Below are 12,331 nucleotides of genomic sequence, written 5' to 3' on the forward strand. Positions count from 1 at the left end.
GGCGAGTATGTTTGGTAGTGACGGGGATTCGAACCCGCAACCCTCAGATTGCGAGTCGAGTGCCTTAACCACCTGGCCATGCCGGGCCAGCCGAGATGGACCAATAGGTCCTTTGTTGTCCCTAAACATTATATTATGTTACTTCTCATCCCCACCTCTAAATTCAGGCAGATCAAACCTCACTCCCCTTAAGCTTCAAAACTTAAAAACCAAATAAAATTTACTCAAGCATCAGTCAACACCTGTAATACTTGCCTAACAAAACAAACTTTATGAAAATAGAGAAATAACACAAAAGAGTGTAAATTAAGCATAATAAAATAAAACCATTTAAGAATGACAAACTATCTTCTTTAGGAGAGGAGAGCAAACAAACAATGCATTGTAAGAAACCATTTAACATATACAAATATATATATACTTGAAATTCAGAAATGAGACCCTTTAAATAATACATACAACACAAAAACAAACCTCTTAACAAATAATATAAAAATAAAAACATAGAATAATAAAAATAAAAACTTTTAACATAATTAAAGCCTTAAACCTTTTGCAAAAGATATGCTAAAAAACTTTTGAGAATTAGCCTTCATAAAAAGTGTACAAAATTGAAACAAAACAAAACCCCTTTCACATAATAGCAAAATAAAAAAGACTAAACATTAAAAACTTTTTAGATTAAATCAAAACATAACACACAATACATCCTTTACAAATTACATTTTACAAGCCTTTAAATTCAATCCAATTGTAATGTTCCTGGCTGATGCTTTCAAACAAAAGAATAGCTTAAGTCTAGCTGGATTTGACAATGAAATACCTGGGAGGAGGCGGGCAATAAATTTTATGGAGATGAGCAATGACTAGACCCAACAACAACCCATCAAGACACTATCACCACACACGGGTTAATCCAATTGGTTCAGTTAGCATCACAGAAAAGTAAAATTTAGGCAAACTCAATGAAAAAAATATTTATTTCATTTATATTCACAGTAAACCAGGATCAGGATATTCAATGAACAGACAGGGCCTCAATATACAGCAAGATGGTCCAGCTGTGTTTCCACATTACAGGCCCATCATACAGCCACAGGTTTTTTCCTGTGACCAGTTTGCAGTCATGACTACAAACTTCATCATCACAGAAACCACCTCTGTTGAAGTGATCATATCTCTAAATCCCAAGTGGTGCCTCATCACCTGCTCCTGAATACACACGAAATGACTTAAGAAATGTTCCAGGTCCTCCTTGAACACACCATTAAACACTGTAAAAAAGATCTGCTTTGCCTCCATCAGATTTAACTCTAGTTTTGGTATAAGCCTCTCCCCCATGGACCACACTAGTATGAACCCTTGTCTATGTTGGGGATTTGATAGAATGGGATTCTTGCACTTGGACAAATGTTAGATCCTAACTTTTGGGTCACAGAACAGCAAGATACTGGAGATAGGTTTCTCATCAGCTCTGCACAACCCCAGGTTTCTCCATGATTGCCTGGCAGTATACCTCCCATCACAGTGAAGTTCACCACTGCCCCACAGACCACCACCATCATCACTGGTCTGTGCCAATTATCTCATTTGCTGGTGAAACAGGTCCTGTTGATGATCATCATCTACAATTACTACATACAGTCTCTCTGTGTCAGCTGTGCTTGATATTGACCAGAGTCATGGTTGGACAGCTCTGGCTAGTAAATGCCTGGGAGTCCTATAGAGACTTCTCTATTAGTCTCGGGTTTGCCAGGCCATGCACAACCATGCCAATCCTTAGTTGCCAATGCTTCCTGTGCACTGACAATTAACCTCAGGAGGAGAATTTAGTCAGTTGTTCTGAGTATGCCAGATAACAGCAGTTCTCCTTCCTGAGTCTACAGTTGCAGTGATATAGTCATAATAAACCTTTACATCATTGGTGAAAATTTTACATCTAGGAGAGGAATTCACCTACACCTGTTCACTCTTCCTCCAGATTACACCCCACCCAACTTGCGGAAAATGCCATTTCCTTAAATACATCTCCTTGAATTAATAACTACAAATCAGAAAAGCACAGGTAAATACTTATCCAGGAAAAACAGACAACTCACAAACACAGATCCTGTGGATGTGGGACCAACTTTTATCCTTCCTTCCTATTCTGTGTTATTCTAAGATTCACTGATTTTACAGGGTATGAAAAGGTAGGAACCTGCAAGATAACCAGGATAGCCAGTAACTGTATCATGGAAAATAGGTTTGTCTTTTCCAGAAGAGTTACTTTCCTTGGAAAAATTAAATATCAACTCTCTTGCCATGGGTTCGATGAATTACACTGACCTCGTGACTTCAAAATGACCATCAGTTTCCATAGTATAACTTTTAGTATGTTTTGTGTATTTTCACAAAATTTTTCAAACTTTTAGTAAACATTACAACTCTTTTGTGGACAAACAAATCTGAATTCATAATGAAGTATTGTTACTAAAAATTTATCCATGAATATATGGAGTCAGAGTGTTGACTGCTTTGAACGCAAAATGATTTTCATGTGAAGATTAAAAATGCTTTTAATCATCTGAAAATTGTTAAATTTCATTTCTGTATCCTCTGAAACCACAAAAATAAATATCAAACGTTTTTAAGTAGAACTTCATATTTTATGATATTTTCTGTACCCTAGTTCTTTACCCATTCAGTCAACTTGACTGACCTTGTAACACCATAAAAAAAATGAAATAAATCTAAATTATCCTTTTTTTAATTAAATATTAAACTACAATTTTTTATCCTAAATAGTTTAAAGCTTGTAACAGTATACATTTGTTTATACTTAATTTTATTACTTTATTGCCATTTGAACCATGTCTAATAATCCCACCACACAAGTTGTAAATCACTCAGTGAATGTGCAGCCCATGTTACCATATCAAATTTAACACACAAGCTGTGAAGTATTTTTATTTTTAATTTTCATTATATCATCTAGTCTGATTTAGTTAGTTTCTAATTTTTACATTTTAGTTACTTTTATAATAATAAATAAACATAAAAGCAAGAAATACAGTACTTACGTAGATCTTTTTTTTTTTTGCTGTTGACTGTCAATGAAACTTAAGCCTAAGTTTTTGTTTATACTAATGGTACTACTATGCTAAATAATTTTTTATTTAATTGAATAATGCACCGAAGAACACAAAATTATAACTCTCAAAAAAGCAAACAATGTCCTATAACTATCATCATTTTCCTGGCTTTCTAACTATGAAATAAGAGCCTTTAAAAATTCAGCTAAGCTCATTGATGTGATTTCCACGAGAAAACTTTCCAACTGAACAATGAAATAGACAATGCCCTGTACAGAAAACAATGTAATATAATACATCATTTGACAGATTAAAACTTTGGGTTTCTATTGGTTATAAATAATATATCATAAAACATCAGAGAGAACTATTGGAAATTTGTGAAAGAAAAGTTGTGACAGGTGAGCATAACAAGTGGGTCTGATTTTGGAGTTTATAGCTCCATATTGAAGGCTATAAAAATTATGCTTTGTCTTAGTAATATATATACTATAATGAGTAATTTTCATTAAATCTCATACTTCTCAGAGAGATGGTAAATAAATTAGAGATGAGGAAAATCTAGAAAGCAAATGTCACAATTCTCATACAAGGGGAGATTAACATTTTAAAAAAATATTTGCATATAAAATTAAAACTTAAATAATATTAAAATTTGATTTATTAACTAAGTTTTGATGCCAAGTTTATTTGCATACATTGATAAGAAAGTAGTAGTCATAAAGGGGTAGTCATGTACATGCAAGTCTAGATGAGAATGTAGTTTACTTGTCCTTTTGACACGTGTTTCTAAGTACTTTTGCTGAATACAGTTGTAACTATAGAAGGTGGGCATGGCACCTGTCAGGGGTTGACAAAATTTATTTCTATAGTTACCACTGAGCTTTAGAAGTTACATGTACTTTCAACATGTACATGTTTATAGTCATTAGAAAGAGCTCATTTTACACTATAATCCAACAATGGTTATTTTGAAATTGGCAATGGGTTGTCATCCTCAGGTAGATATAACTACTTGTACTATTGTTTGTTGCTCTTTTTATGACAGCACTTCAGTTGTTTCTTACCTAAATATGTTATAGTTAGAGAGAGTTAAATTGTATTTAGGTTTTACTTTTATATTTTAGTTAATTATGAATTATTCGTGTTCTAAAATTAACACTTGAAAGGTTTAATAATTTTTATAAAATAACCAAGGCTTTGACTCATTGCATCGACATAATTAATCAATGATAAAGAATAGGAAAGGAAAATAAAATATTAAAAATAAGCTATAAGTAAAAAAGTAAAGATGTGAAATTATGCATATGACCCAAATAAGATATTTTAAGATTATTCAACAAAGAATTAAAATGTGTGTACATATTTCTATTTCTTAATTGTAAGCATTTCATTGCACTATACATTGATTATAATAATTAGATTTAGCAATATGGTGGAGAATATGAAAAAAAAAACACATTTACCTTAAAAACTTTTGGTACTCATTTAAAAGGTTTTAGAGATTAAGGAAGTAAAATGTGAAAACTGTAAGATAATAAATAGTATTTCATACTCAAAATGAAAATCACTTGTAGTGAACTATTCAGAGAGCGAGTGCAAATAACTACAGTAAATAACGAATGTTTATTAGAAATAGTAGAAAAGCCCAATATTAAATATTTTATTTTTCTCAAACTAAATACTTTCTTGTATGAAAGTTCTTGTCAAGTTTTAAACAATTTTATCCACTAGTTTTATTACTGGAATGAAATTTAATGAGTTATGCAATGTGTTATAGGGTTAATAAATCTTTAAAGAATTACATATTACCTAATATAAATTACCTTAATAAACATTCTTTAAAGAAACAGATATTACTTAATATGAGTTACCTCAATATACCTTCTATAAAGAATTACATATTTACATATTACCTAATATGAGTTACCATAATAAACCTTCTTTAAAGAATTATGTATTACTTAATATGTGTTACCTTAGTAAACCTTCTTTAAAGAATTACCTATTACTTAATATGAATTACCATAATAAATCTTCTTTTGAAGAATTACATATTACCTAATAAGTTATCTCAATAAATCTTCCTTCTTTAAAATGAAATATTACCTAATAAGAGTGATCTTAATTTCAAAGTCTTTAGAGTATTCTTCAAAAGTCACCATTTTTCCAAACATTGTAGGAACAACCAGGCTGAGTCCTGTGATGGTCAGTGAAGGTAACAACTGAATAACCACTGCTAGAAAACCTTCATTATCTTCTCCTGATTTCTGGTATGAAATAAAAATTTAAAGTTTAAGAAATATTTTGCAATTTTTGCAATATATTCCATCACTGCAACATCTAGTTTGATGTAGAATACTTCAAATAATAGATCAAACAGACACAAAAGAAACAACTTAAAATGGAATATTTATAATAGATACCAAACACTGGCAGCATACACCGATATAATGCAATTACTTTAATAAATTACATGGCAAAGAAATTGAAATAAAAATCTACAAAATTAATTAAGATTAGAGGTAAACTGGAAAGATAAATAATCTAAACTGATAGATTAAATACATAAATCAGGAATCCATAATTCAAGTCAACAGACAGAACAGAAATAATTCTAGTCTCAGTTGGCAAATGAGAATATGCTATGCTGAGATGAGTTATTTTCATTGTGCATATTATGTTAACTGTTTCTGCTGTTATTGTATTGTGTTAGATGTGCAGAGTTATTTTTAGTGTTAGTATGTTTAGTTAGCTTATGCATTGATGTTAATTATACCTTGTTTAGAAATACATCCCTTCATCTGACAATACACACAAAGTAGAAATAACCTGCCTGACTGAAAATGGGCATAAACGCCTTGACTGACAGACTATGAACCCAAATAGAACAGCTACAAATATAGCTGGACTAAGACAACTCAACTGAGAGATTAAACAGAAACAATTAAACTATGTGACTAAAGACAACATTCAGCAAAAATGTCTCAGCTTTTAGATTAACAACATAATAAGAATAACTTACCTAACAGACTACATGCAGCAAAAACACATTACACCAACTAACATACTTCACATACAACAGAAATATACCACACATAGAAACTTGTGGTTACATGACACATATTAAATACTCCTTCAGGATGGGTGTTCAAAGATCCTAACTCAAAGTTTACAACATTCAGTTAAGAAGAAACTACAAATATGAGAATCTTGTTTGTTTATTTTGACATTTTTTTATTACTGGTAATGTTTTTATGTTGAACTATATATGCTACTGAAATATTCTTCTGAAGTAATGTATCAGTTAAGTTTAGTGAGTGTGATAAGTGAGAGCAAACTATTTGGATGACACAATTTCTTTTATCAAATATACTGTTAAGTTTATTGTATTCAATACATATAAATAAAGAAACATATTATTTATTCACTGGAAACTATATTTACTAGATATGAATTGATCTTGACCAAGAATATTGTTGACAAAAATATGATACAATGCCTGACAAAAGCAACGGTAACAACATTTTAAAATGTTGGGTTATTGCTGAGTAATAAATCTTTATCATGTGTTGTATGTATTACAGCTAGAAATGTCAACTGCTTCAATTGGCAAAGGAGCAAAATAAACATATTAATGAATATCAACCAAATTACAATTAACCAGATACAGAAAATGAAGCTTTCTGATAAATAATACAAAAATGGAAATTCTAAGACACAAAGAAATATTTTTAATTTTTTTTTCAAAAAGTGTTTCACAACAAAATTTCACACCATAAAAAAATAAACACTATTTTAAATGAAATGTCTGTACTATGTTTCATGCAATTTGATTAAGTAATTCCACTGTGAGGAGGGAAAAAAGAGATCAGTGAATCTAAATGACACTCCCGCCCCAACCAGTCCATAAAAGGTTAATCTGGCACACAAATATAAGTTGTCTTACCTTACATACTAACCTAAGTGAAGCTTAAACCTCACCTTGTAATTTTAACCTGTTATTTCAGTTGACAGACCAAGGAAGGTTAGTAAAAATACAAGTTTAGTAGATAACATGATAAACTAACAATATATAGGGCAGATAACATGATAAACTAACAATATAAAGGGCAGATAGTAACTCATTTGCTGGAATAGTCATAGAATATAAAGAATTCCCCAAAATCTGTAGGTCATCTTATGTACCATTATTACATACAATCAGCAGAAATAGTTTCTCTCACACACAAATAAAGAGCATATGCCAATTTCCTGTACTGATAAAATATACTTCACATTATCAACTCACCTCCAAGGACAGATTGGACACAAGTAAAAGTATGTATCCACACAGAATTAAAAGGCCCAATACAGCTAAATTAACAATTGTTCTAACTGTATACACTTTTGCTTTCTTTTTGCGTGTCCACTGGGAAAGTTCAGCATTTCGTTGATCTTCAGCAAGGTGCCCCTGCAAATCACATTATCAACATAATCTATAGTCTCAATAATGATAAAGGTCAATAAATTTCAACAGAAACTATTAAAAAGTTATCATAGCAAGTTCTCATTAACTGTATTCAATTAAACTTAACTATATCACACACAAGATATCCGTAGCAAAAGCTATATATAGTAAATGAACATAATCACATATTGTTTTTCATTCTACATTCTCAGAAAGTAGGAATCTGAATCATAATCACTGAACTCACTCATTCTACATTTTAAGAAAATGAGGATCTAAAATGTAACCATTGAACTCAATAAAGTATTACTTCTACATTATTGGAAATGTAACCACAGAACTTATGCAATTATTGTTCTTCACTATATGTTCTTAGAAAGTAAAGATGTCACCTATAAACACTGACCTTTCTAAAATAAATCATTGGTTAAAGAATTACAATATTGTCTGTTTATTGTAATTGTGTTTTTTTTCTTGTAATTAAAGCATTCTTTTGAAATTTATTATTTTTTAAAGTAAATTCCAGGCACCTGCTGGTGGGTGGGGGAGGAATGACACTTCTAAAATATCATGTTTTACAACTCTTCAATCTACCATCACCAATACCTAAAATTAAAAAAAAACAATTACAATAATAATACGATGTATTCCAATCTAAAACTGAGTAGGATTTGAAGAATTCCATTGTGTCCTTTTTCAAACATACATCTGTAAATTAAAGTCCTATATTTGAAAAATTTTATACATAGAAATTGATGCACCCTTCTATGCAGTTGCATTAATTTGGAACTTCTTTAAGTTTCCTGATTAATTTGATAGACCTCCATAGCCACAGAAAAAAATTAAAAAAATATTTTTTTAAAATTTTGTAAACTAGTTTATAATAAAGATAGTTAAGGTTCTACATCATGGGAAAAAGATTTAAGTGACTTAGTTTTAAAACTTTTGACAAAATTTGATAAATAAATAAAATTTAGCTAGAAAAAATAAAGAACTAAAAATGTTGCAAGTTGTACAAAAACAAGTCAATGATACTTTTACAATGTGGTCTTCACTTAAAATCCAGATAGGTTGGAATCAGGTCTTCAAAATAAAAGATGTATAAGCTATACAAGAATTTACATACACCATATCTACACTATTTGAAGTATAGAGAAAGTTTTTTCTTTTTTTCATATGTTTAAAAGTACTTTAAAAGTAATATATTAGGTAGTCTTACCTTCAGCTCTCGAGTAATGCTGCTGTGTTTTAACATAGCTGTCTTCTTATCCTCAATGCAGAAATCCCAGCCAGCAAAAACCATGTCACAGTATTTGTGAAGCTGACTTTCTGAAGTCATCAATGTTTCTTTTACACCTTCTGTTGTGCTATTAAGGATTTAAGAATTCAATATATATATATATATATATATAGTTATAATCATAGAGTACAATTTTTTTTATTTAACAGGCAGCATGAAGCACTTTTCTCTAGCACGACCAGTTGTCAGATCTGGGGACAGTTTGCAAAAAGTATATCACTACTGCTTTATTACATTTCTTTTCTGAAGATAATTACAGATTATAAAGTAATACTGTTGTGTTACTTGGTCTACTGTCTGTAGTTAAAATATATCTACAGTTCATTCCTCCCAGCAGCAGGCCTACCAACAGGGGGGAAGGGGGCAGCTGCCTAGGGGCCCGGGCGAATGAAACCTGGTTATGCCGTAAAGCATGCAAAGCACTTTTAGGCTATATATTCATTTAATGATAGAAACCATTGTTTTGGCTTTTCTTTGCATATAGACACTTGATACATCAAGAATGACTGAAATAATAATTTGAGTAATAATTAATATGTATTTATTACTTTATAGATTTAATAGATATTTTTTGTTACTTTATTAACGTTTTTACGCTTATACTGTGAGGTAAAAATGGCTGCTGCTATGATTTTATCTGGTTTATGAGCTCGTTGCTGTCCTAATTTAGGATCGTCTTTTTAATAAATTCTTGAAAATGTAAAAAAAGAGATAGAGAAAGAGGGTCCGGCGAGGATGTTCCCCCCGGGGCCTGTGCTGGTTCTCGACATTCCTGCTCAGCAGTGTTTGCTCTAACCAACCTATAAAATAAAGACTAGATTTGTCATATTTTACATAATCTGAATATTAGTTACAGTAACATATTTTTATTGATATCTTCATGTACCACAACTTCTCTAGTAATCTTTTGTCTGGATATCAGATGTAACAGCACCATTATTCTAGATGTATGGATGGTCTACATTTTAGATTATTTTGAAGTGTCACAATTTCTCTAGTAATCTTTTGTCTGGATATCAGATGTAACAGCACCATTTTTCTAGGTGTATGGTCTATATTTTAGATTATTTTCAAGTATCACAATTTCTCTAGTAATCTTTTGTCTGGATATCAGATGTAACAGCACCATTTTTCTAGGTGTATGGTCTATATTTTAGATTATTTTCAAGTATCACAATTTCTCTAGTAATCTTTTGTCTGGATATCAGATGTAACAGCACCATTATTCTAGATGTATGGATGGTCTACATTTTAGATTATTTTGAAGTATCACAATTTCTCTAGTAATCTGTTGTCTTTTGTCTGGATATCACATAGAAAAAAGTAACACTAATGTTTTAGTTAAAAATTTCACTGAAGATTAGGAAGGTATCAAATACTACATATGTTATAAGCATTTATACTCTAAAACGAAACATGATCTTACTTGACTCATGTCTAGACAGTAATTAGAATCACCAGACTATTCCTAAGTAAAGAAATATTTTCATTTTAAAGAAAATGTAAATTTGCTGCAATTTTGTCACTCAACATTAAATCATACATTATGTTCAAATGTCCTTTTTTTTTAATTCAAATGAATAAATACATTCTATGAATTGTTAATGGTATTCATTATAATTACTAACATCCAATAAACCTTCTTAAGTAAACGACCAGTGCTGGAGTACTTACTAGCCAACCATCAATACCAGAGAAGCTAAAAAATAGGCCAAAGTTGTCAGAAGGTAGGCCAGTGGGAAGTTGTAGATCCGAGTAGTTCCAAACAGGTTTAACTTATAATGATTGTAGTAACCATAGAATAACAATGTCAGCTCCATCCAACCCTAAAAAATGGAAGTATATACAATGAACTATTTTAACTGTAGTTAATTTATAACCAAAAAAGTGTTAATAGTAACAAACTCAGAGAAAAGTCAAAAAGCAAAAAATAAACTTCAAAGAGTCTTTCTGTGTCTATATAAAATAAAGAACAGGCACATTCAAAACATGTAAAGAAAATGTAACAGCCCTGTGCTACATTATATAATAAACAAACTTATTCTTCATACATTATTTATAGGTCCACTCTGGTAGCCTTGTAATTGCTACTTCCAAGCCTACAACAGATATATTAATGATCTGTGGGAACAATATAAAGAATGAGTGCTTAGGCCTTACAGCCACTTCTGCTGCCACCAATATTGTTCCTATTTATGGCCTACTCTGCTGTAGCACAATTTTCAATGTAAGAAGCTTCTGTGCAATACACTGAGGTCAATGTCATGTCTCTCCTCCAAAGCCCATCAACGATGGTCAAACAACAACTTCAAAGGGCTCATTTCAACAACCAAAAGACAAAGAAGTCTCTGAAAATGTCTATGAATGGTATAGTATGATTTCCCATTTGCATCTTGTAGAGTAGCTAGCATCTTGGCTTGGGTGTGTGTGGTTGGGTGCTTTGTTTCAATGGAGCTATAACTTATTAGCATGCAATTTTTACAAAAGTGGTATTTCTTCATTGTTTAGTGGTGTCAGCACATTAACCTGACAGGATATCATATAAAGTTCATCTTGACATTTTTCTCAACCCTGGATGTTTAACTTCCCATTAGAGTTGAAGCCTGTAACCACCATAAATCCCATGGGAAAAATTTTGCAACAAGCTATATACCATGTTTTAAAAGTTGACAGGGTGATAATATATTGTACAAATTTTTATATGTGTGACAATATACTTATATTTGTCACATATCAGACACAGCTCATACAGCTTTCAAAAATTGATCTTCAATTTTGTTATGTGATTTCGGAAAAACTTGAGAATATGGTTACTGTTTCATTTTTGTTGAGAAATCTGTGTGAAATACCTTGTTTGCAGTTGCAAGAAGTTTTTACTGTGGCTTCAATGGTCCACTGTAATCTTGGGTTACATCTGGTGACAAGCTGTTTAGCTTTCTTCAATACCCCAATATCAGATTGGTTGTCATTGTGAAGTAGCCTAATATTTCCCTCTTAAAATTATGTTTTCCTTTACTTTACCAATATAAATCAGCGCTAAAATTTCATGCCTTGCATGCTTTTATGTTTATGGAATAAGATGACTTCACATGAAAAAATCCTAAGAAATAACATTTTCAGAATGAGTCCATTTTAGGAACTATACGCACTTGCAAATCACAACACTTCAGTTGAAATTCAACAAAAAATTCAGGTTTTAACTTGTGTAGTAACAAACCAGAGAAGTTGACATGGAAAGGTGATTTGATATGCATAAATATATGTATATGCATGTACAATATCATTACTATCTGATGACTCCAGTTTTTAGTTTATTTGGTTTCATCTATGTTACATGAAGAGAAAGCCTCTATATATCAGGAAATGGAAAATGTTTCTGGTGTTACTAAGGAATAATACACCTAAAATTTCTTCGAAAGATTGGAAGTGCTGGAAACTTTTACACAGACATAAAATTTTGATCTGTTTCAGATTTATATAATAAAAGACATGAAGTATCTGTATAGT

General features: G+C 31.2%; 1 protein-coding gene across 4 annotated transcripts in view; it reads right to left on the bottom strand.

Annotated features, from left to right (window-relative positions):
* LOC106461109 (transmembrane channel-like protein 7) overlaps window positions 1-12,331 on the bottom strand; it is an 80,893-nt gene that overhangs the window by 15,452 nt on the left and 53,110 nt on the right. For all 4 annotated transcript variants that reach the window (XR_002610926.1, XM_013920901.2, XM_022387993.1 and 1 more), the window contains 4 exons: window positions 10,499-10,650; window positions 8,744-8,891; window positions 7,366-7,527; window positions 5,184-5,344 (listed from right to left, as the gene is read on the bottom strand). Coding sequence is in view for 3 of the 4 variants with exons in the window: in XM_013920901.2 (XP_013776355.1) it covers window positions 5,184-5,344; window positions 7,366-7,527; window positions 8,744-8,891; window positions 10,499-10,650 (623 nt within the window). In the remaining variant the exon portion in view is untranslated. The remainder of the gene's footprint in view (window positions 1-5,183; window positions 5,345-7,365; window positions 7,528-8,743; window positions 8,892-10,498; window positions 10,651-12,331) is intronic.

Source organism: Limulus polyphemus, unplaced genomic scaffold (assembly GCF_000517525.1).
Source record: "Limulus polyphemus unplaced genomic scaffold, Limulus_polyphemus-2.1.2 Scaffold899, whole genome shotgun sequence".
Taxonomy (NCBI): Eukaryota; Metazoa; Arthropoda; class Merostomata; order Xiphosura; family Limulidae; genus Limulus; species Limulus polyphemus.